This window comes from Ursus maritimus, unplaced genomic scaffold, assembly GCF_017311325.1.
Source record: "Ursus maritimus isolate PB19 unplaced genomic scaffold, ASM1731132v1 scaffold_33, whole genome shotgun sequence".
Taxonomy (NCBI): domain Eukaryota; kingdom Metazoa; phylum Chordata; class Mammalia; order Carnivora; family Ursidae; genus Ursus; species Ursus maritimus.
In genome coordinates, this window is record NW_024425897.1 from 22,087,423 (window position 1) to 22,113,297 (window position 25,875).

Below are 25,875 nucleotides of genomic sequence, written 5' to 3' on the forward strand. Positions count from 1 at the left end.
CAATATGTAGGATAGAAGCTTTTAAAATACATTTTTGTAATTTAAAAAGTATTAATCTTTCACCCTTTGTACTGTAATAGTGGCTTTATTTTTAATTTAAAAATTTACTGTCATCTTTGTTTTTTTCAATGGACCACAAACTAGCATCATATTTAGATAAAGTTTAAAGTTTAATAAGATAATATTTTCATTGTTTCCTTTCTGGCCATTACTAGTCATTTCATTTCAGGATTATTAGTGAAAGTAATTTTTTCCTAATGGAGAGGGGGTGGTCAAGAGAATGAGAAGACAAATCACAGACTGGGAGAAAATATTTATAAAAGATGTATCTGATAAAGGATTATTATCCAAGATATACAAAGACCCTTAAAACTCAAGGATAAGAAAACAAACAACCCAGGGGCACCTGGCTGACTTAGAAGAGCATGGGGCTCTCGACTCTCAGTAGGGGTTGTGAGTTTGAGCCCCACGTGGGATATACAGATTACGTGAATAAAACTTTTTTAAAATAGGAAACAACAACAACAACCCATGAAGAACCCAAACTTAAAAAATGGGCTAAAGGTTTGAACAGATATCTCACCAAAGAAGATCTACAGATAGCAAATACGATGCTCAACGTCATATATCATTAGGGAACTGCAAATTAAAACAGCAAGTTACCACTACACAGATATTAGGATGGCTAAAATTCAACCTAGCCTTTATTCACTCTGAGCTAGTGAGTCATTTTAAAGGGTAAAAATATACCCTTTTGCACTCAAGGATGCTATCCAAATGGTGAAGACTGATTCCTACAGAACACATAATACCTGAGAGAAGGGGGCGTGGTGCCTTCAGCCTAGTGCGCAAGCCCGACTGCGCAAGCAGTTAGGACTGCCCCTAGCGCCTGATTAAAATATTTAACTCCAGCTGTTGGAGATTCCTCCAACTCTACTGTATTAACCTATTTATGGTAAGTCACCATACATTTTTATTAATTTTTGAGACACAAATTTCTCTCCGAGTCATCTTATTTCAATTGAGCATGTATTCATACTGAAGTGCCGTTTGTCACTAGAGCATTGAAAGACCTCAATTAAGTTTGCAGCTTAGAATGACGTAACTTTTGCTAAAACAAAACTAAATAAAACAAAAACAACCCAAAAACCGAATCATCCCACTTCATAGAGTGCCTGAGGAAGGAACAGAGGTTTTTTTTTTTTCCCTCAGGCACTTCAGTAGTTGCCTATTTTCCTGGGGGCGGTGCCGCTTGTGGACCCCACGGACCCCGGCGAGGCCGCCATTTTGGAGTCTTCCCTAAGGAGCGTCTACCGGCTTTTCGCGCTGCTGCCGCCGCTGCCCGCGGCCTTGCCGGGCAGGATGAATGTGATAGACCACGTGCGAGACATGGCGGCCGCGGGGCTGCACTCTAACGTGCGGCTCCTCAGCAGCTTGTTACTTACAATGAGTAATAACAACCCGTGAGTTGAGGCGGGGAGCGGCCTGGGGCTGAGGAGAAAGCGGCGCCGGTTTGGGAACGGGGGTTGGGGGGGCCTGGGAACTGGCGGGAAGGAGCGACCGCGGGCCTCAGCTGAGGCTTCGGGGTCAGCGACTGCATCGTCGGGCCGAGCCGATCTAGGAACGCGAGTTCAGTTAACTCGGTCTCTGCGCTGTCCCGGACGCTGGGATGAGCTCCCTGAGGGAAGAGGTGGCGAGCGGCGGCTTCGAGAAATGGAAGGCGGAGGCCCTGAGGGCGAGCCTGGCTAGGGTTTCTCGAAAGTTGTGAGCGGAGGGTTTCCTGAGGCACCTGTCGCCATGCACAGCGACTGTCACTTCGCTAGGCCGACTCCTCTCTTCCCGGCTCTTTCCCGAAGAATGTTTTCTCGCTCGCCGCTGCTCCAACAGGCCCACCCAGTCTTACGCCTTCGTCCCTCATCTAAGATTGATTTTTCCCCTAGAGTGTGTCAGAAGGGTCCACGTTCTGGCCTCCAAAACCCCTGAAAACGGGAAACTCCTTTTATGGGTGGGAGTGGCGCCCTATTAAGGACACGCGGTGCCCCTTTCTTGTTTTCTGAGCCGCCGTTTGTTAAGTCTAATGACGGATGCAGCACAGGGCTGTTTCCAGCCTTGAGTGCGCGTTGCTCCCCTGCTTATTATATTCCTCCATTGTACTTAAATTAAAATTCTTTCCCATGGCCTCGGAGGCCAAACATTTTTCTCCCTGACCTCATTTCATGCCCTCGGCTTACTGTACTTCAGCCTTGCAGGCAGTTCCTTCTGTTACTTGAACCCACCAGCCTCGCTCTTAACTCAGGGCTTTGCGTTTGCTGTTTAGCTCGGAGTCCTCACGTCGGCGATCTGTATCCTGAGTCAGGTTTCAGCTCAGATAGCCCCTCGTAGGGAACAGCTTCTGTAACTGTCAGAATTACCCCTTACCCTCACTATTCCATCCCTTTGCCCTGGTCCATATTCTGCATCACTCTTTTTAAATTGAGATATAATTGACATATTTCAGGTGTGCAACGTAATGACTTAATTGTATTGGTATGTTGTGAAATGATCACCACAGTAAGTCTAGTTAACATCCATCCATCACCACATGGTTAAATTTCTTTTTTTCTTGTGAGAACTTCTAAAGATTTTATTTTCGTTTATTTGAGAGAGTGTAGGGAGGAGTGAAGGGAGAGGGACAGGCAGACTCCACACTGAGTGGAGAGTACAACTCGGCTGATTTCACAATCCTGAGATATGACCAAGGTGGAAATCCAGAGTCTGATGCCCAACCAGTTTAGCCACCCAGGTGGCTGAGAACTTTTTTAAGCTCTGTGTTCTGCTTCATTCTTAACACCTAAGGAGGTCAGCACAATGCCTTTGTGCAGTGAGCACTCACATGTTTTATTGAATGTGCTAAGGAAGTATGTACAAACTTAGGTAAAACTGTCCAAATTGACACATTTAGTAAGTGGAGGAGCCACGATGTCTGGGCTTTGGTCCTTCTGATTCTGAAATCTTAGACTGATCCACCACAGTCTGCTACTTCTAAGTGGCATAATTGAATTTTCTACTCAGGGTGGATCCATTTGCATTTGGTCTGCTCTAGAAGCTGTCTAGGTCAGAAAGGAAAAACCCCTTAAGTGCCTGTAATGCAGCTGCTGCTATTTTATTTCCATTAGTGTGCTTCTAGATCTCGCTATGTGAGACCCATCATTTCACCACCATCCACTTAGTGTTGACAGTGAGGAGCCCTGGTCTCTTTCAGCCTTCTGTGTTTATTCTGGAGCGTTTCAGTTGGTTTTGAGTGATTGGTCAAGGCACACTTTCCATCACTGGGAATTTGTGCACCAGTTAGTCATTTTTCTTGGTTCTTGAAGATGTTACAGGATAAAAGCCGTTTAATCCTCTGACTTGGCTTAGCCCGTATTTCTTTCTGTTAGGTTAAACTGGCAGTTTCCTAGATTCAGGGAGGTCAATTTAAATTCCGACCTTTACCATGTATTATTAAATGTCCTTATTGAATTGACACTATACACAGTAAGAAAAATTGAAACAGTACAGAAGAGGTATGCAGATAAGTGTCTGTCCCTGAGTCTTGAACCTCACCCCACCATTTTTCTCCAGAGGCAACAACCAGTAACAGTTTCCCCTGTATCACTCCAAAGATAATTTATGGGTGAATAAGTAGGCATGTGTTAAAATACATAAATATCTGAATTCTTTCTCTGAGTGTAGTAATATTTTCTGTCAAATCTTCCCAGTAAATATGTAGAATCTCAGAGTTGGAAGAGATCTTAAGTATTTTGAACTATACCTTTAGTCCTTAAATTTCCTTTATGATTTTATATCCAGTGTTCAGCCTAGCTATCCTTTTTTTTTTTTTTAAGATTAAAAAAAATCAGGATAAAATGACAAACGTACCATTAGATTTCGTCCTTTTAAAGAACACATTTCTCTGGTTTGGGGTATATTCACAGAGTTGTACAACCATCACCACTATCTATTACAAACATTTTCATTATCCCCAAAAGAAACCCCATATCTGTTACTAAGCATCCCTAATCTCACTTCCTCTAGCCCCTGGCAGCCACTAACTCTGGTACTTATTCTTGAGTATCCTTCATTTGTTGACAGATTAATTATTTACAGAATTGATTGTGACAGTTCTTTCCTTTTAAGTGACTATAGCTTTTACCTGTCAAAGAAAAATGTATAAATTCCTCCTAATTTGGCAGGAGTTAGGGCGGTGGGGGGTGGGGTGGAATTAAATAAAAAATGTATGCCTTTCCCATTAAGAATGGTGGTCAGCCTGGAGGCAGTTATAATGCTTGTGAGCAATGTTCAACATTAATGAAAAAGTTTTGAAACATTGTTTTACACTTAAACCCCTAAGACTCAGGGAGATAACAATTCTTTTAGTGTTAATAAAGTTTACTTTTGGGGTGCCTGGGTGGCTCAGCTGGTTGGGCATTTGCCTTTGGCTTGGGTCATGATCTTGGGGTCCTGGGATCGGGCCCCCTGTTGGGCTCCCTGCTCAGCAGGGAGTCTGCTTCTCCCTCTCACTCTCCCTCTCCCTCTGTGGTCTCACTCTCAAATAAATAAATAAGAAATCTTTTAAAAGTTTAAAAAAATGGTTTACTTTTGTATGTAAAATTAAAAAAAAACTTTCATCAAATAAGGCTAATCCTCTTTCTATCCCACTCTATCCCATTGGCTTATCCTGTTCTATTCCCATCTTCAGTATTTGAAGAATTTTCAGTTCCTTTGAAACCTCTTTTTGTTTAGCACTTTACTTAAAAAGTTTCAAAGCAGTGAGGTTTCACTTTTCCAGATTCTTCAACCCTTTGGTAGTATTAGTTAAATCATTGTGATTTCTCTCCTTTGTCTACATTAAGCTAAAAATTCATGCTAATATAAGAAAGTATGGATATATGTCATACTATTAAATTAAGAGGCCATTGGGGGGGCACCTGGGTGGCTCAGTTGATTAAGTGTCCAACTCTGTATTTCGGGTCATGTCATGATCTCATGGTTGTGAGATTGAGCCCTGAAGCAGGCTCCATGCTCTAAGATTCTCTCCCTCTCTTTCTCCTTACCCACTCCACTTGTGCATGCTCTCGTGCTATCTCTCTCTTTAAAAAAAAAAAATAAAGAGGATTTGGGCTAAAGAAGGGGAGGAGAAGATGTATAACGTTTCTCTTTGTATATCTGTGTATTACTGAATTTGATTTAGAGGTATCGTTACTTTTATAGTAAATAAAGGAGAAAAGCATATTAAAACAGTAATTTAAAGCAGTTGCCTGTATGTGTTGACCATATTAGCATAGAGTACAACTCTCATGCCTCTCATTTTAGGGACTAGCACTTAAGGTACAATGACTTTTGTGGACTGTCATTACACAAGGCTTTTTATGCTAGACTTATGTGGGTACTAAGGAGGATGTTCTAACATTGCAAAATAACCCATGTAGGGGGTATATTTTCTTTGTTTTCTAGTGAGTTATTCTCCCCATCTCAGAAGTACCAGCTTTTGGTGTATCATGCAGATTCTCTCTTTCATGATAAGGAATATCGGAATGCTGTGAGTAAGTATACCATGGCGTTACAGCAGAAGAAAGCCCTAAGTAAAACTTCAAAGGTGAGACCGTCAACTGGTAATTCTGCATCTACTCCACAAAGTCAGGTAAATGGAGATTGATGTGTGATTTTTTTTTTTTTTTTTGAGAGTGAGAGAGACTGAAGGAATTTACAAGACTGCTGATTAGATGTAGAAGATGGAAAAATAAGTAATTTTAAAGGGGAGCTGACTGAACAAACAAAGATGAAAAATCACTTAGATGCAAGAATGCAGAATTCACTCTGGATGAATCTAAAAATGGAGTTAAACCTGAATTATGTGGGTTCACTGAAGTTCTGCATTGTTCCTCCCTTTTATACCAACAATTCAAAATCTAAAGTGTTTTTATAATTTTAATTAAAGTACAACTTTTAAAATGTAACTCAATTATTAGGGTTGTTAGTGCCTAGGGAAATTTATGGGAAATATTCTAAGAGTTTCTGCAGTTTCAGTAGCTTGATAATTAAATGAAGGAAATTGTAATTTCACAGAGTCTTCCAATTTGACAGAGTCATCCAGTTGCTAGAAATTAACCCTAATAGACTCATGGAAGGTTTACAGGGTGTATGATAGAACCAAGGCTGCTTATTGCAGTGGTTTGAAATGGTAAGAAACTAGAAGCAAAAGTTATCATCAGTAGGGTCTAGTTAAATTAGAGCATAGCCATAAGATGGAATGTGATGGAACTGTTACTTAAATGAAAAATGAGATAGAGGTGCACATGCTGATTTGGAAAGAACTATATGTATTAGTAAGGAAAATGAGGTTTGAAGAAATGTTTCAATGCTTTTTGTTTAAAGGGGATAGATAGTTTATAGATATATAAATATATCCTGGTATATACCATATATATATATATGCCATATATATATAGAGAGAGAGAGAGAGAGAGAGACATACACACACGGGTAATATGCATGAAAGATTTTGTGTGTTTGAAGGAAAGGAATTTAACTGTGGGAAAGCTTTAGGGAGAGGGAAACTACCTTGCAATTTGACCCTGTCTTTGTTTAAATTATATGTGCAACTTGTATTTAAAAGGAATGTCAGTAAAAATACATACATACATACATTAGAAGGAATGTCAGTAGAATGACCTGGGAGTGAAATTATAAGTTATGTTTTTTTCTACTTTGTATTTTTCCATATTTTGAAAAAAGACAAATTAATGTAGTTGCTCTATTTTTAAAGCCTCTAGATTTTCATCTTCTTGTTTCTTTATGTAAAACCTTTGTTTTTTGTTATTAAAGAGCTGATTACCAGGATCTTCTCTGTTTTCTTTCCCTTTTTTAAAAAAAATTTATTTTATTTTTGTTTATAAGATTTATTTATTTGGGAAAGAAAGAAAGAGAGTGGGGGGAGGGACAGAGGGAGACAAGCAGACTCCCTGCTGAGCAGCAGGCTTGGTGCTGGGCTCTCTCCCAGGACCCTGAGGTCATGACCAGAGTCAAAATCAAGAGTCAGACCCTTAGCCGACTGAGCCACCCAGGCGCCCCTATTTTATTTTTTTAAAGTAATCTCTATTCCCAGTGTGGGGCTCAGACTCAACCCCAAGATCAAGAGTTGGATGCTCCACTGACTGAGCCAGCCAGGCACCCCAGGATTTTCTGTTTTCTGGCACTGAGTGGAAGTCATGTATATTATCCACATAGGGTCATTCCTAGAAGTAGCTAACTTTTTGAGTATTGAGTATGCCAAGCACCATGCTAAGCCTTTCATGTTAATTAAATACATTTAATCTTTAAAAAGTTCTTTTGACCTCACATTTTTAATTTTTTTTTAAGTTTTTGTTTTAATTCCAGTTAGTTACCATTACAGTGTCATATTAGTTTCAGGTATACAATGTAGTAATTCAACACTTGCATACATCACCCTGTGCTCATCACAACTAGTGCACTCCTTAATGCTCATTGCTTATTTAACCCATCCCCTCACCTCCTCCCCTCTGGTAACTGTCAGTTCTCTATAATTAAGCTCTAAGGAATTTTTTTTTTAATTAAGATATAATGTCATAAAATTAACAATTCAGTAGGTTTTAGTATGTTCATAAAATTGCACAACTGTCACCACTGTTTAATTCCAGAACATTTTTATCACCCTAGAAAATTCCCATGCCTGTTACCTCCTCAGGCTCTGGGAATCACTAACCCCTCTGTCTCTGGATTTGCCTCTTCTGGATATTTCATGTGAATGGAATCATACAATATGTGACCTTTTGTGTCTGGCTTTTACTTTAGCATAATGTTTTCAAGTTTGATCTATGTTATAGCATGAATCAGTTCTTCGTTCTTTTTATCGCTAAATAATATTCCATTGTATGGGGGCACCTGGGTGGCTCAGTCAGATAAGCATCCACCTTTGGCGCAGGTCATGATCTCAGGGTCCTGGGATGGAGCCTCGAGTTGGACTTCCTAGTCAGTGGGGCGTCTGCTTCTCCCTTTCCTTCTGCCCCTCCCCCCATTTGTGCTCACTCTCTTGCTCTCTCAAATAAATCTTAAAAAAAATATTCCAGGGGCTCCTGGGTGGCTCAGTCAGTTGAGTGTCTGCCTTTGGCTCAGGTCACGATCTCAGGGTCCTGGGATCGAGCCCCATGTCGGGTTGCCCACTCACTAGGAAGCCTGTTTCTCCTTCTGCCTGCCACTCCCCCTACTTGTGCTCTCTCTCTCTGACAGATAAATAAAATCTTAAAAAATATATATTCCGTTGTATGGATGTGCCATATTTTATGTATTCATTAGTTGATGGACATTACTTCTACTTTTTGTCTATCATTAATAACGTTGGTATGGACATTTGTCTGCAGGTTTTTTGTTTTGTTTTCAAGTAGGCTCCATGCTGTGGATGGAGCCCAACGTGGGGCTTGAGCTCATGACCCTGAGATCAAGACCTGAGCGGAAATCAAGAGTTGGACACTTAACTGACTCAGCCACCCAGGTGCCCCAACATTTGTGTGTAGGTTTTTGTGCAGACATAGGTTTTCAGTTCTCTTGGCTGTATGTGCAGGAGCATAATGCTGTGTCATATGGTAACTCTATGTATAAACATTTTAAAGAACTGCCATTCTGTTGAAGTAGTGTTTTGAAGAGATGTTTTCATTACCTCTTAGTGTCTTCCATCTGAAATTGAAGTGAAATACAAAATGGCTGAATGTTATACGATGCTAAAACAAGATAAAGATGCCATTGCTATACTTGATGGGATCCCTTCAAGACAAAGGACTCCCAAAGTAAGTTGAATTAACAATTTGTTACATAATATTCTCCTACCCGGTCCTTCCAACCCACTTCCTCCATGTTTTCTCCATGCCTTAGGGAGTCCATCCGAACATTTTACTCTTCAGTTACTTTGTTCCCCTGTTAATGGAGTGGATGAGGTTCAGAGAGATTGAAGAATTACTTTCTTATGAAACGCTGAAAATTCAGCTGATGAAAATGATAGCTGGAGAATACTACAAGTGCTCATTCTTTGGTATTTCTTACCATAGGAAATAATAATTTGCAAATTCTTCCAGGTGGCAGTGGTACTTTTTTTAGAACCTCATGTTTTGCATGCTGTAGGTGCCCCCATTTGATAATGTAAGTGAGCTTATTAGTCCCTTTGTTTTAAAAATCCAAGATTACAAGATCTTTATGTACTTATTTGTATGTGGGATATATATATTTGTGTTTGATGTGGCAACATATTGTATAATCAATAGAACACCTTCAGCTGAAATCAAGAGATCTCGTATCTTGTCTGAGTTTAGGGCATACAAGCTATGAACTGTGTAGTTGAACTTGGGCAAGTTACCAATCTGAACTTTACTTTTTTTTTTAATTTATAAAATGAGGTTAATAAAACTTTTCTCTGCTGACCTTTGGAAAAATAAATAAGTTCATATGTGAAAGAATACTTTTTTAAAATACTATTTTGTAAGGAGTATTATATTGGGTATCTTTGATTATAGTTTGAGTCCAGTTTAGAAGAACAATGAGAATCCTTGCTCTTAGGGTTGAATTCACATCAGTAGTTAATATTCTAACATATGCTCTCATGTCACCTGCCTTCCTCACTTCATTGAAGAACCGTTCGGTGCAACTTGTGCTTAACAGTGAGGAATTTTATATGTAAGATGTCTGTGTACATCCTCCTGCCCTTAAAAGAAGAGGAATCTAAGCAGTGGTATATTTAGTGTTTTTTCACTTAAGTGTTGCTGAGTTTTAAAAGTAACCGATCCAACTTGATGACAATGTGTTTAAGCATCTCCTTATATGGAGGATCTATTTACTATTTTCTGCGTATTTTAAAAGCTAAGCTATTTCCTCAGTTTATTTTATGCTATTAACATTCGGAAGCATATTACAGACTAACCTGTCTCAATAAGCTTGGATGCTATGTACTGTTTTCTGATACACTATGAAAGACTTATCCCAAGTATAGTTTTTTTGCATATGTGAAGAGTGTCTTCCTTTTGGAAGATGCCATTTTGATTATAAACTTGAATGATGCCTTTTCCTTATCTTATTGGAAATGTACCACAATTTCCTCAATGACTTGAGGGTGGGGACATTTTTTTGAAAATGAGTAATGGCAAATATGCTCAGTTTGTGGTATCCAACGCTTTGGTGTTTAAAGCCATCACTTTAAGAGGGACTAGAGGAGTCCACATTTGTTAGGCGTACATATCCTTCATTCTGTAGAGCTGTTGTAGCCAGGAACAAACAAAGATGTGTGCCTCAAACATAAACCTTATAATATTTACAGTTTTTCTTTCTTGTCCGTTAGGGAGTTAACTGGCTTCTCAGTCTGTGTAAAGGACAAGGAAGTGAGTCAAAATACGTCTAAATGAACGTCTGTTAATGTATGGTAAACACCACCACACATTTCTTCACATTTTAAAGGAAAATTCCAGTGTGAGATTATTATATCTTGGTAAATCTTCAACTTTTAAGAGTAAACCTATCAACATACAATTTCTCACTCAGTTTTAAGAAAAAGATGACTGCTTGTGTTTATAACTGGTGGAATGTGACTTTGTGATGTTCCCAAGTAAGGATCTGTTTTATAAAGAATTGACTTTCTCGTAGGTAGTACTCAAAACTCATTCTTTTGACGTGATAGGTAGTTTAAAGGGAATTTTAATATTTGTTGAGACAGATGGTCTGTCGGTCATAGTTTGTTAATAACAAGCAGTCAAGAAAGGATCTTAAATTTAATCTTTTATTCTTTTCAAGTATTGACACTAATACTGGAGTTTTCCTTTAAGTATTTTCTTTTGCATTTTCAACATAGCCTAAAATGGAAAAGGTGAGGCCAAATAAAGTTTTATTTCTGATATTTCATTATTTCATTATTTGAATCATCAGTATGGATTAATGCCATACTAGATTGTTTTATATACTGTAAGTCATAATTGGAGCAGATGTTCTTCATCCTCAGAGCCACTCTTTTGAGTAAATATCTGGTGTACCAGGCTACAGATAACCGAAGAGATTGGGGATTGGCTTTTTTTGTGTGTCCTCATGTTGACTGCTTCCTTAGGTTAGTGATCTGGCAAACACTAGTGCTATGTTTAAGATCTTAATTTTAAATTGGAATGTTCTTTTCTCTCTCTCTCTCTCTCTGTACTATTAAGATCACTTACTTTTCCCTGTAACTTCTACGTTCTTTGGAACTTGTAGGTTTTCTCAAATTTTCCTTGTTGTGTTTTTAGAAAGGGTTATTTTAAAAGAGCTCTACTGAGTTACAAATTTGAATTGTGCTAAAAGTGCATTTACTGGATTTAAGTGATGTAGCTACTCTCTGGATCATTGTACCTCCAGAGGTCAGTCACAGTTTGATTTTTGTAGCATCACTTGATGAGTCAGGTAGTACTTGTGGGTCCATGCTGTCAGTGTTAGAAAGGCTAGAGTCTAGCTGCTAGAATAATTGTCAGAGAGAAGCCAAGTATTTAACTCTGTATCTTGTCATTTTCTTTTTGGGGAAAATTCATTTGATCTTTCTTAACAAGCTATGTTAAGAATTCCTCATTTTCCTATGTCTTGATATTAATTGCATTTAAAATATGTAAACTTGAGCACTCTAGGGTAGTTCATCTTCTGTCTTAAGATCAAGAAAGAATCAAGGTAATTAGAATTCTGTAACATTTCTCAAATAAATATTACTCCCATTTCCAGAGGCAGCATCTTTGGTCCAGATAGTACGGGGCCTTTTGGTTGGGTAAGTGAGAGGAATTTGACTTCCGTCTTAGAAATGGGAGGACATAGGAAAAGCGAAGGTAGTAATTTCCTCTTTGGTTTGAAAAATGGGATTGGTCTTTATTAATTTCCACAGGGCTGTGGGTAGGTTTTCCAGTAAAAAGTAGAATAGTAGCTGGTAATAAAAAATGAGGACTTAATTGGTGGTGAGATATTTTCTTTGCAATATATGCTTATCTTACTGTCTTTTTGTTTTTGTTTATTACAGATAAACATGATGCTGGCAAACCTGTACAAGAAGGCTGGTCAGGAGCGCCCTTCAGTCACCAGCTACAAGGAAGTGCTGAGGCAGTGCCCGTTAGCCCTTGATGCCATACTAGGTACAGATCATTCTCAGCCTATTTCTCTGGATTGTTTACTCTCTGAGATGGTAGTTCTTACTCATAGCTGTACATTAGAATCTGTACACGGGGCACATGGCTGGCTCAGTTGGAAGAGCTTGCGACTCTTGATCTTGAGGCATAAGTTCAAACCCCATGTTGGGTTTAGAGATTACTGAAAGAGTAAATTAAAAAAAAATTTGCCCATGCCTAACTTCCAGAGAGTGATTCAGTAGATTACTGTTGTCATGTATTTTTCACAGATCAAGAAATGTTAAATTATGGTTGTTTTGTCATCTGCATCTCGCTTAGAATAGGGAAAGGGTTACCTTGTAGCCAATGGAAAGAGTAGCCTAATGCTTCTTTGATTGTGGAAGAGGAATGCTATGCTTCACCTTATTTCTCCTGTTTTCTGTTGGATTAGGTTTGCTTTCCCTTTCTGTAAAAGGCGCAGAGGTGGCATCGATGACAATGAACGTGATCCAGACTGTGCCTAACTTGGATTGGCTGTCTGTGTGGATCAAAGCATATGCTTTTGTGCACACTGGTGACAACTCGAGGGCAATCAATACTATCTGGTGAGAGCCACAAAGTTAATTCAGTGTTCTTGAGGCCCTTTCCTTTATGGAGGTCTGGTGTAAAATAGAAATTAGCAAAATAGAAATATGAGATGCTTATTTCTTGGTGTTGCAGCCTGTTGTCCTCAGGCTTGCTTTAGTCTCTTAATGTACTTAATAGTCCTAAGGGTAATAATCTCTGCCTTGAGGACCTGTTAAATGTAAACTTTGACTGAGTTCAGCTCTGTTATTTGTAAAAGTGGTAACCCTTCCACAGCTGGCTGTCATAGTTGTCATGCTTGAACTTGGAAGAACATCTTTTTGGATGTCCCAGAGCATAGATTGCAGCATCTGACTTGGGTTGCCTCTTTCAGACTGTGATTTTCTTTCTAGTCAGGTAAAGTCCAAGGATAAGAAACTGGGTTTTGTGTTATGCGAAGTCACTTTTGAATGACATTGCATTTAGCTCCATGTTGTCCTCTGAAAACCTGCAATCAGAAAGTTCTTTCTAGGTAATGAGAGAGATTTCTGCTTCATTCTGTATATTGGCTTTCTTATCATGTATAACTTTCTTTAAATCATAAGCTCAGAGTAAGAAAATCTAGTGTATATGATTTGTTTGAAAAGCTTTTTATTATGAAAAATGTTATATATACACAAAAGAAAATAGTGCTTATGTGCCTGTCACCCAGATTCAGAAACTAAGAGGATTCATAATAAATGTTAAGGGTCAATGTTTAATATTTTGAAGTTCACTAGAGAAAAAGTCCTTATTGCGAGATAACGTGGACCTGCTGGGAAGCTTAGCAGATCTGTACTTCAGAGCTGGAGACAATAAAAACTCTGTCCTCAAGTTTGAACAGGCACAGATGTTGGATCCTTATTTGATAAAAGGTAGGTTATTCTTGAGCCCTGGTGGAAGTGGCTGCAGAGGGAGGGATCAGAAAAGAAAGGGAGACAATGTAGCATAATATTCTGATGCCATTTTTCATAGAAATATTTTGTGAAACTTATTCTAGTAGTGTTTCACTTTTTTTTTTTTTTTTCCAGGTCTGATACATGTTTCTAACACTTGAGTAATTCCATTTTGAGCATTTGTTTTTGCTCGAATTCAAGTGTCATCTCCAGGCAGATCATTATTTGGCTCTTTTTCTTTTGGGAGGGGTGGTAGCCCTTCCTTATGATTTATAAATTTATGGTGTGCCTTACTAAGAATTTGGATGGCATCCCCCAAACCATAATATCCTTTTAGGGGATACTTAGTATACTTAAAAGGGAGTAAGTGAACAGGCATTAAGAAAGGAATGAGATGATTAAAGGAAGTAATTAGGAATGAACAATAACAAAAAATCATTGATCTCAAAGATTATAGCTGAAGGGGTGAGCCATAGGGACTTCCAGAGGATGAATGTGCATTGACTGGCAGTGAGTGATGGGCAGTGGGAAATAAGTCTGATAGATAGGCTGAAATTTGCTTATGAAGTCCCAAAAGAGGCCATCAGAAAAATATGGCCTTGTGACAGTAGTTAGTCCTGTAGACTCTTAAGCCATGAGAACTACAGAGCAGGGAGATGAGGGAACAGATCCAGAAAGATGAAATTGTTTGCCCAAGGTCTCCCTCCTGCCCAGTGCTTATTTCTCTTCTCTGAGTTGCTTGTGCCCATGATGAAAATGGTGTGTTAGAAATACTAGTCTGGCAGTAGTTGGCAGCTTGAAGTTGGAAGCTCAGGCCCAAGTTTGGGGGCCAGCAGGGAGTATTGCAGTGATCTTGGCAAGAGAGACATTTTGCTGGGCGTCTGAAGGGATAACAAGGAATGAAGGGGATGGTGGTAAGAGATGGGTGACAGCAAGCATGGGACCCTTTTAATAGAATACGAGTGAGAATAAGCAGGGAGTGGGTGATCTTAAATCAGCTGGACTCCAAAAAGAACTAGATGCTTTATCTGGAATAGGCTACTTTTTCTGAGACTAACCAGCATATTTAAGTGTATACTCTGGACTGTGCCTAGGCTTCTTGAAGAAAAGAAATTACTTGATGCCTTTTTGGGCCTTTTCTGGTTATGAGTTAGGATAACTGTATATCATGTCACAGATTGTAGGGACGAACAGTTCCCAAAAATAATTGGCTTTCAAATTGTGAGTTGTAGATCTTTCTACTCCTTTGCTTTTTAAACTTTTTGGATGTGTTTTGTCTTTTTAATAGTCATTTTTTTGGGACATCTGGGTGGCTTAGTCAGTTAAGTGTCTGCCTTCGGCTCAGATCATGATCCCAGCCTCCTGGAATCAAGTCCCACATCAGGCTTCTTGCTAGTGAGGAGTCTGCTTCTCCCTCTGCCTGCCGCTCTCCCTGCTTGTGTGCGCTCTCTCTGATAAATAAATAAAATCTTTAAAAAAAATTTTTTTTTAATTTAAGATTTATCTATTTATTTTAAAGAGAGAGGGAGAGAGAGCTCACAAGCCATAGTGAGGGGAAGGGCGGAGGGAGAATCTCAGGCAGACTCCCTGCTGAGCACAGAGCCTCAAGTGGGGCTTAATCTCACGGTCCTGAGATCGTGACCGGAGCTGAAATCAACAGTCAGACTCCCACCTGATTCCCACCTGATTGAGTCAATCAGGTGCCCCTTATTAAGTCATATTGTAGGAAAGTGGGAATGCTGGTGGGAGGAGCTCATGATGGTGGAAAGGGCTCAGACCATGCTGGAGCTGGGGCTTGAGTGGGGGCTCTGATGAAGGCTGTTGCTCTTTAATAAAGGACACCTGCTGCTGCTTTTTAAAAAAGCCTCTTCCTTTCCAGGAATGGATGTATATGGCTACCTCCTGGCAAGAGAAGGGCGGCTAGAGGATGTGGAGAATCTTGGCTGCCGCCTTTTCAATATTTCTGATCAGCATGCAGAACCCTGGGTGGTCTCTGGGTATGTTTATCTATTCCCTTCTCTCCAGATTTCAGTACATTCTTTGGCAAATTGTGGTTCCTCCCAAATAGCATATAGGTTGGAGACGTAGGTTTAAGAGATAATCAGACTTAGATTCAGATCAAGGTCTTTGACTTTGGACACATTAGTTACCTCACTGAGTCTTTTCTCAGACTTTCTTGGGGTAGGTATCCGCTGAGCTAGTACATCGTGCTCAGCACTGGAGGCCATCGGTGAATAGGCCAGAAGGTGCTGCTTTGTTATTTACCATGGCTTTACAGATTATCTGAATATCTCTCACTTGATAATATATTCAGATATCAGGTTCTTTCCCATAATTTTTCCCTTCCATATCAGTATTTCCCTTTAAAAATATTTAGTTTTTTTTTGTTTTTGTCTCCCCCCGCCCTCTAACATCTCAGGTTAAAGCTGTAAGTGTGCTTTGTAATAAGGCTCATGTAGAGGACCTTCTGTTTGGTTTTGAATGAAGTTTCTTTACCATTTTCTTTCTGGTAATGTTGCATTATTATTTTTTTTTTTTCTCCAGGTGTCATAGCTTTTATAGCAAACGCTACTCTCGGGCCCTCTATTTAGGAGCCAAGGCCATTCAGCTGAACAGTAATAGTGTTCAAGCTTTGCTACTTAAGGGAGCAGCACTTAGAAACATGGGCAGAGTCCAAGAAGCAATAATCCACTTTCGGGAGGCTATACGGCTTGCACCTTGTCGCTTAGATTGTTATGAAGGTAAGATGAAAAATAGAGATGAATAGTGTGAATCTGTAGGTAATGTAGCATTAGCACTCTTAATTTTTGTTTTTTTGAGAGAGAGAGCACATGTGCTCACGACTTGGGGGTGGGGGAGAGGCAGAGGGAGATAGAGAATTGTAAGCAGGCCTCACACCCAGCATGGGGACTTGATCTCACGACACTGAGATTATGACCTGAGCTGATATCAAGAGTTGGGATGCTTAACTGACTGAGCCACCCAGGCACCCCCAGATGGAAGGTTTTGTTAGGCCAGTAGTTCCCAGACTCTCTTGCATGTTAGAGTACTCTGGGGGTACTTTTAAAAATCCTTATGCCAGGTCACTCCAATACTATCGAAATCAGAATATTGCTGTTGGGAGATGGGCACCAGTATTTTTTTGAAGACCCCAGGTAATGTCAGTGTGTGGACAAGTTTGGGAATCACTGCATTAGGCATTTAAAAAATCATTTTGGGGTGCCCGGGTGGCACAGCGGTTGGGCGTCTGCCTTCGGCTCGGGGCGTGATCCCGGCGTTATGGGATCGAGCCCTACATCAGGCTCCTCCGCTAGGAGCCTGCTTCTTCCTCTCCCACTCCCCCTGCTTGTGTTCCCTCTCTCCTGGCTGTCTCTATCTCTGTCGAATAAATAAATAAAATCTTAAAAAAAAAAAAATCATTTTGGGCTTTCACTGGACCTTCAGAATATATTTTTTTCATTCTCTTTTCCTGGTTTTTGGTGGGGGAGTAGCTGGGGATGGTTTTTTGTCCTATTTTTATTTCTCAAACATGGCTCACTCCTTAATGTGAATCTGTGCTGGCACTGTGCTGGAACGCGGCATCGCTTGGTTATGTCTTTATTTATTTTTTTTAAGATTTATTTATTTATTTATTTATTAGAGAGAGACAGCCAGCGAGAGAGGGAACACAAGCAGGGGGAGTGGGAGAGGAAGAAGCAGGCTCCTAGTGGAGAAGCCTGATGTGGGGCTCGATCCCGGAACGCCATGATCACGCCCTGAGCCGAAGGCAGACGCTTAGCGACTGAGCCACCCAGGCGCCCCTGGTTATGTCTTTATTTTTTAAAAGTTGTTTTACCTTGGGGCAGAAATATTACTCATAGGGTAACTTCATACCCATATGACAGTGTTGGTTGTGGGAACTAGTCATTTCATTGTGACCTCCTGAGTGGGCACGATCAGGGTCAAACTTTGTTTTGTTACATCCTATTTTAAGTTCATGTGAACTGACCCTAGGAGTTCAAAGGAGTGTGCCAGCTTCAGCAACATTTGGTGACTCAGTCACAGATGTTAAAATAGATCTTATAAGATGCAGTTCCTCCAAAGCATATTTTTATAAGAATTTAAAAATAAACCCAGGAGTCTAGGAGTGGCTTGCTCTTAACAGGAAGATGAGTTCAGATTTGAGAAAATTTGGAAGTTGGGGTAAAGAACAAATCTGCTTAGATAGAGAACTCTGTGTATTGTGGATTTGTTCTTAAAGTATCCCCAGCACACCAAGTTTTTGGTTCTGGATTAAATTTTTAATCCTGAAACTAACTTCCTAGCCTCTCAGCTGCTTTTATCACGCTAGTTCCTTTCTGCTGCGTGCCTGTTTCACAAGAGCCCAGGAATGCAGTTGAATAATGAACCCCCCACAGTGCTTGGAAAGAGGATGGTTAGAGTCATTGGGGGCAGAGGACCTTCTCCAGGCCAGTGAGGCTTCATGGGTTGCTGGCACTCAAACCACCATTTGAAGTTTTGAAGCAGGGTAACTGATTATGCTCTCTGGTACTTCTTGCAACCTCCAGCCGAGCTTCCTTTATGGGTGGAGGCAAAGGAGTAGTGAAGAGCATTCTTTCCATTTCCTTCTGAAGTTCCAGGAGGGGCTTTAGCAGGGAAATAAAACTGCTCAATAAGTAGTTACAAACAGCCATATTCTGAATCCAGCACATTGCCCTGAAGAGTTAGGTAATTTCTGATTAAGTAACCATAGTGTGTGGTAGAATGTGCACAAATATTATAAATGCTGCTAGGGTGGAGGAGTACGCAGAGAAAATCTGCCAGGGATGCGTGGGTTTGGGGTTTAAGCTGTTTTTCTGTTTTGATGAGAGCTTTGTGTCAAAAAGTACTTCCTCTGTTCTCAAGTTCTTGGCAAGAAGAGTTGAGAGTTGTCTCTGCTTGAAGAGTCCCCATAGGGCATCTTGTTGTGGGTGTGGTAAGACGCAGGAGCTGCCAATCTTGGTGTATTTGGTCCATCTGCTAAGCATTTTCTATCTAGGTTAGGGAAACCCTCAGCAAATGTCTTTTGAGATAACTTTTATGTTTCAAATGAAAAGTTGTCCTTCTTCTTAGGTTGCTCCTTAGGTCCATTAGTAGAAATTACACAACTAGTTTTATAGAACTGGACATTCACTTGGAACTGTAAAGCTCTCCCACGTGAGCCTAGGACTAAAGATGACCGAATTAATAGCTTGTTAAGAGGCAGTGGAACCTTGCGCTTTGTTGTCAACATCATCTCTATTTCAAGTAATGATTAGGGTCGTGTTTGTTCCTCTTAACATTCAGCTGGGCTGCCTACCTGCTTCATTTTACTTATGCCTGTTTCCTTTGCTCACTAAAGGTGCCTTTGCAGTGCATCAGCCTTTTTCTACATCCCTGAAGTGCTTTGGGGAAGAGCACTTCTTATTCCATCAACATACTCTCTAATGTCATCAGAGTTTTCCCCTGGCCTGCCCTTTGTCTGAAGCTTTGAAGGTTTGCAGTTTGGAAGGGTGTCAGGGTGAAAGCATTGCTTAGAATGATAATGTGGTTGAACTTTGTTTTATTTTTTCAGGTCTCATTGAATGTTACTTGGCTTCCAACAGTATTCGTGAGGCAATGGTAATGGCTAACAATGTTTACAAAACTCTAGGAGCAAATGCACAGACCCTTACCCTTTTAGCCACTGTTTGTCTTGAAGACCCAGTAACACAGGAGAAAGCCAAAACTTTATTAGATAAAGCTCTGACCCAAAGGCCGGATTACATTAAGGCTGTGGTGAAAAAAGCAGAACTACTTAGTAAGTGTATCTTATTTACTTCCCTTTTGTTGTTAATTGTATAAAACCTGATCTCATTTGGATTTCCTGGTCCCAGCTGGTTACAGATGACCAGACAGGTGTGTGCCTTTTGTAGTAGGTTTGAGCGCATGTGAATTGGTTTATATTTAGCACAACCAAATGTAGATGGCTTAGACTAGTTTGGATTGGCAGTGACTGACTTTTTGAGTGGCTCAAACCAGCTATACTTGGTTGGTACCTGTTCAGCTCACTTTGATTTGGTTTGGGTTGTCCTGAACTACTTTGGGCTGAATAGAACTGGTCTTAGCCAGCTTGAACTATTTCGACCCATCTGGGTTTGCTTATGACTTTCCTTTTAGCTTTGGTTTTTTTAGTCCTGATTGATGATGAATCCTGGGTTTGGGCTGGTTTGGTAAATAAAATGCATTTTGGCTTTTATTTGAACTCAGGTTTAAGAGTAAAATTTAAAAAATCAGAACTCAAGCTCCCCATTTCTTAACGGAATAGGAATTCGTATGAGCTTGTTCTTATTTCTTGCCATACCACTCTTCTCTTAAAGATATCTACAAAGAGATTATTGAATTGTGATCACTGTTGTGATTTTGTATATATGATTTGAGAGGGGAGTATATTTTCAAAATGTTGTGTAAAGTAGGAAAATGAGGATCTTTTTCTTTTCAGGCAGAGAACAGAAATACGAAGATGGAATTGCTTTGCTGAGGAATGCACTAGCTAATCAGAGTGACTGTGTCCTGCATCGGATCCTAGGAGATTTCCTTGTAGCTGTCAATGAGTATCAGGAGGCAATGGACCAATATAGTATAGCACTAAGGTAGGCACTTAGCCTCCCATGGGGGGAAGGTCAATGAGGGGAAGAGGAGGCAGGGAACTATGTAATAGGAGTTCCGGAAACCCACACGCTTTTGTGCCCATGGTTGAAAACAGAGTAATAATAGTAATGGTAGAAGAGGTATTTGTGAGTTCATAACTTCTAAAAAAAAAATTCGTAAAGTATATCACAAGCAACATTAAAGAACTGTTTCACTCATAAGCAGCCCATATCACTATATCACCTGTTTTCATTTGTATAGATCATCTTCTTGGCCTTGCCCACACATAAACATATTTTTATAGGGTATATGTAGTATATATTTTATATTCTGCTTTTTCAAATCAAAGTATTGTAAGTACTTTCTCATGTTTCTACCTACTGTAGTAAAGAACTTAAGCTCTGAAGTTTGAATATTACCTTCACCTGTTATCTTGGGCAAGTTACTAATAGATTTGTCTATATCTACCTTATTAGGTATTAAGTGATTAAATGAGGATTAAATTATTATTCCATGTAAAGCTCTTAGTGCTGTGCCTGGTACATAGTAAATACTAAATAAATAGTGGTATTCTTACTGTTTAATACAGAAGTGATTTATTTGAGGGTTGTCTGTGTGTCTGTAAGGTTATGGTGAAGGCCTGTCTTTAATCGAGTCTGATCACATCCATTTATTTGTTCAGCAGTTGGATACCTGGCATCTCAGTAACCACTGGGTATGCTGTGATTCTGGGAGCTCTCAGTCTCAGGCATAGACTGATCGATGCCACGTGCTAAGTGCTTTCATAGCAATCTCTAGAAGGCAAGGTGGGAGTCCCAAGGGTGGGGAGCCCTGGGTGGTGTGGGTGAGAGCTGTATGGAGGGTTTCAGAGAAGAGGTTAAAAATCAATCTACAGTTATAGAATTAGAGGTGGAATTTGCTAGAGATTGGACACCTCCTGGCCTTGGTGATAATCACAAAGGTTAGAGGAAGAATTGCTTAGAAGCCAAGTAAATAAATGTTCTGAAGCCTCTGAACTTTGGAGATTTTGGCATGTGTAATGATTTTTAGCCGCTAAACTTGTGTGCCCGGGTAGAGGTAGATTTGGGTCCTGGAGTCTAACCTAGGAGTTGACAAATGTGTTCCATGGTAAGCATGATAATTTTGGTTGACTACTGAAATGCCGAAATGGTTAATCACATCATAAGAACATGAAACAACTTCACTCACAGAAAAATAAGGTGTTTTTTTTTTTTTTTTTTGTAATTTTGTAGCTTAAAATCTGATACTGTTAAGAAATTACATTTGAAATTTTCTGTTAATGGTTGTTTGCTGCTTTTTCATTTGTGTTATCTAGTATCTTCCTCTAGCAGAATGCTGGGGTAATAAGTGTGAAAATGTAAGAAATACGTGGAGAAAAACTCAAATTGAGAATTCTAAAAATTAGGAGAAGACATCTTTTTTCACTTCTAGTGGTGGACTCCCTCGATCTCGCCTGTGGAACCAGAGTTGTTTGGAGAGGCCAGGCGTTAGCAGTTTCTCTGTGACTGGGTGGTCATTTCACTGCCGTGCCAGGGAGATGACACATCAGCCAGCAAGAAGCAAGGCAGAGATTCAGGCCTCTCCTTTGTTTTGTTGTCCCCTAGTTTGGACCCCAATGACCAGAAGTCTCTAGAGGGGATGCAGAAGATGGAGAAGGAGGAGAGTCCCACGGATGCCACTCAGGAGGAGGATGTGGACGACATGGAAGGGAGTGGGGAAGAAGGGGACCTGGAGGGCAGCGACAGTGAGGCGGCCCAGTGGGCTGACCAGGAGCAGTGGTTCGGCATGCAGTGAGGCAGGCGTCAGCTCTGTGGCCACACTGGCCTGCCCTGCTCTGAGCACTTCCGTGGACTGAAGGAGCCCGGAGGAGCCCGCTCTCTGGGAGGACAATGATTCCGCATGTAATTGCAGCAGGGGTCTCTACCCCTTGCTCCATATTTCTAGTAGTGAATTCATTTTTAAAAACTGAGCCTGACTGACCTTCCATATATCTCTATCCTCCCCTGCTCCAGTCAGGGAGGATCGAGTGAGCTCTCTGGGAGGCTGCAGATGTGCCAGGGCTTCTGGGACAGAGTGCTTTTTATATAACTAATTTCTAAATCTGAAAGCTTGAGGAGTAGACAGTGTTTTGTCTGTGACATTGTGGGTGAGTTTAAAGGAGTGACCTATCACCCAGAGCAAGAGTGTCCTCTCCCATGTCAGACACCAGCATGGGCTGGCCCTTTCAGAGAGGGTTTCCTGTTCCGGAAATCATCTTGAGCTGTCCAAACGTCCCTAGTAATCTTGCTTCTTTCTGCAATGTTAGTAATGCCTTAAGCTGACAGTTGCTATTTTGCAGAACAGTTTTCCTATTTGCTAATCTGGTAACTTGCCTATGAGCCTGGGCCGGATCTGAGAAACGGGTGTGACCTAAAGCATGAACAGAGGCACACCTGCGGTAATTAACTAATAAAACTGTTTTTTGTACAGTAATGGTCTTGGGTTGATCAGAATGGAAGCCCTTTATAGATTCTTTTTTTTATTTTGGGTCTCTGATTTTACAGTGCATTGATTCAACCCCAGAATTATTTGCCATAAATACACTCCCTTTCTTCCCAGACTGTTGGGAGCCAGGAAGATTGGGGCTTTGGGTAACACTGAGCTGGTTCATTTATTTGTATTTTTGATTGGTTAAATTCCCCTGGGGGAGAGAGTCTTTGGCCTGATTGTAGCTGTTTCTGCCCAGTTCTGTCCAGGGTACTAACCAAGTAGGTGTCTAATTACAGCATTCTGTCACAGGGTCAGCAGGGGGCGCATTCCCTGGGCTTGGTGCTGGGAGATTTCACCTACCCTCTTGTTTCTTAAGATGCCACGCTTTTCACTGTATCCTTAACTTGGAGGTGAAGGTCGGGAGAATGGCACAGTTAACCTCAAATTCTCACTAAAACAAAATTAGAGGTGGTACAAAATGTGATTTTGATATAAATGGAAAGTTCTGTTCTAAAGTGTAAAAACAGTGGAAGTGTGCAGTAGTTTAGGAGCTCAGAACATGGTAACTGCAACTTCAAATGGGCAAAAATGTTATTGTTCGAGTATCTTTTAGTATGAGACTCAAAGCCTGGGCAGCACCATTTGATCAAGCAGTTTTTAAAGAGACCAGCTGGCAGTTGGTTTCGTTCCAGGTGAGCATGCTGCCGGGAGAAGACACTGCTCATTGGCCTCGGTGCTTGCTCTGGATGTAGCTTCATGACCTCCAGCTTCCTCTTAGTAGCCGTCACCAGTCAGTGCATTGGGGAAAAAAGGTGAAACCTCTGCCATTTCCCTGGCTTGGGGAAGAAGCCCAGCCACACCCAGCCTACGTGTTGCCGCATGCTAGGCTTGTCACTATTACCTCTGAGATTCCTATGGGGTCAGGATGTGCCCTGGAGCCCAGGCCCTGTGTATTATTACCTTCCTTCAGCACCAGCATGTTCCTCCCCTTCCCTGGGCTGGCCCTTAGCTCTGCTGCTAGCCCCTGGATCATCCCAGCCCTCTCCATCCCAGCAACACCCTCGGCTGGATCTCTCTGACCCCTCCCACCCACAGGTCCAGCATTTCTATCCTGACCAACATTTTAGGGTCAAAGCCGGGTTGGAAGAGGAAGCTGAAGCTACATTTTTAGCACACCTGATGTAGGATTGAAGACATTCTTGGTCCACATCAAAGAATTGTAGGAGTGTGACTTGAAGGGTGCTGAAGATCTCACCTGGCATTGCTGCTATCACTTGGTCTCACAAAAAAAACCTCATGAGAGCAGGGAGCCCCAGGAAGCAGGGACAGAATCAGGCTGCCAGCTCTGTGGCTGTCTCATTGAGCCACCTTCCAGGAGACGAAGCATCTTGACAAGGAATGGGCTCTCAAGTGCCTGTAGTCACCACAGGTACCCTCTGGTGTCTGGAGTTCCACACACCATTAAGGAAGGGGATATTTTAACTAATCCTGTCCTTTCCCGCCAGTCGCTTCCAGCTTGTTCATAGCACCAATTTGGAATCAGGCTAGGTTCTTTAAGTCCCTGCTCTCCCACTGTCAGAGCTGTGGGTCAGGGGCTGGGTAGTTTGCTTCCGTGGCCTGAGCTCCCACAGCTTCTGGGCTGAGGATGGAATAAGCCCACAAGGAGGTCAGTATGGTGCCCATTGTGTATCTCATTACCATGACCAGGGTAAATGCCAGGCTGCCAGTCTTTCCCTCAGGAATTGAGGATTGGTGGTGTCACTGAAGCCTTGTCTTTTTTCCTCCTGAAGGTCCCTCAGCTAAGCAGGGAGGCAGGGTCCTAAGGAAGGGTGCTCCCTGCCCCCGTCTTGGGCATTCACACTCTGAACCCTTGCTGTGTGCCAGGGACCTGGCAGATACGGCCCCTACAGGGTTGATGTCAGGAGAGCTCTCCTTCCCAGCCTTAGTTTGGGAGCCATGCTCCTGCCAATGAGTTCTTCCTCAGAGAGTGAGACCAGCTTTTGCCAAAGTCTGTAATTCTCAAATTGATGAGGCAGACTGTCAGGTACAGCATCAAACCTGAGTCCAGATCTAGGACCCAGGCCCCGGAGTCTGCATCTTCAGTCACTCCCACCTGGATTTCCTATTCTGAGGCAGGCATTTTCTGGTCCAAATATTGAGAAACCTGGGGGAGGGGATTTGAGGGTCCCAGAAGCTGTAGGCTTGACCTCAGAAGGCCCGTGGGGGCCTCACTGTACAACTGTCTGACCAGGTCTTTGGAGGCCATGCCCAGACCTGCTTGGCCAGCCCTGAGGCCACAGGCACTGCCTGCTGCATGGTGACTGCATTCTCTGTTGGCTACAGGCAGTGAGGCCTGACTCGACAAGCACTTCACCGTGGCCTCCGGGGACCATGGCCTTAGCCAGGCCAGCCAGGAATCCCTGGCACTGGGAAGGCCCATTGAGGTAAGTGCCTCACTAAGGCTTTCCACTTCTCTCTGGAGCCTCTCCACCCTGGGGCAGTGGATGGGTGGGTGGTGCACCAGCTCCCACTTTCCCTCTTGGGGCACAAAATGGCAGGCTTCTGTTGTCTAGGAGCTTCTGAGCTGCTCGGGCTGCACCGCTAGACGGGGCCAGGGTGTGTGGGGTTTTTCCAGATTACTGTGGAGGATGTCGGGTGTTGGCAACACAGAACATGTCACTTCACAAATCACACAGTATCAGCAACACCAGGAACAAGCCAGAAGCCAAGTCGGTCTCCTTAGCAGCCATTAAAACAGTTTAAAAATAAGAGTACCCTCATGCATTGTTGGTGGGAAAGTAAAATGATAGAGCCATTGTGGGGAAAACAGTCTGGCAGTTATTCAAAAGTTGAAACAATTACCGTATGATCCAGCAATTTCACTTCTGGGTACATAGCCAAAAGAATTGAAGCAGGATCTTCAACAGATACTTGCACACCCTTGTTCATAGCAACATTATTCACAACACTGAAAAGGTGGAAATAACCCAAGTGTTATATTGTTGCATGAATGGATGAACAAAATGCAGCATATACACACACACAATGGAATACAGTCCAGCCTTAAAAAGGAAGTACTATCACATGGCACAACATGGATGAACCTTGAGGACATGCTAAGTGTAACAAGCCAGTCA

The 25,875-nt window shown here is 41.5% G+C and overlaps 1 protein-coding gene across 2 annotated transcripts; it reads left to right on the forward strand.

The window, feature by feature from the left end:
* The first annotated feature begins 1,276 nt into the window (after positions 1-1,276).
* Positions 1,277-22,741, forward strand: ANAPC7 (anaphase promoting complex subunit 7). 2 transcript variants are annotated; one of them, XM_008688870.2, is made up of 11 exons: positions 1,277-1,463; positions 5,473-5,659; positions 8,700-8,819; positions 12,038-12,149; positions 12,574-12,727; positions 13,458-13,600; positions 15,501-15,618; positions 16,166-16,362; positions 19,194-19,418; positions 20,100-20,250; positions 21,874-22,741. In XM_008688870.2, the coding sequence occupies exons 1-11, from the start codon at positions 1,363-1,365 to the stop codon at positions 22,061-22,063; spliced, it is 1,698 nt and encodes a 565-aa protein (XP_008687092.1). In that variant the 5' UTR covers positions 1,277-1,362; the 3' UTR covers positions 22,064-22,741. The 2 variants fall into 2 exon arrangements, with proteins under 2 accessions (XP_008687092.1, XP_040475877.1); XM_040619943.1 differs by having other exon boundaries at positions 1,339-1,463; positions 5,448-5,659.
* Positions 22,742-25,875: the final 3,134 nt, after the last annotated feature.

Coding starts and splice junctions, on each gene's coding strand:
- ANAPC7 (XM_008688870.2), top strand. CDS start 1,363: ATGAATGTGATAGACCACGTGCGAGACATGGCGGCCGCGGGGCTGCAC. Junction 12,728..13,457: donor AGGGCAATCAATACTATCTG/GTGAGAGCCACA, acceptor AATATTTTGAAG/TTCACTAGAGAAAAAGTCCT. Junction 19,419..20,099: donor GAAAAAAGCAGAACTACTTA/GTAAGTGTATCT, acceptor TTTTCTTTTCAG/GCAGAGAACAGAAATACGAA.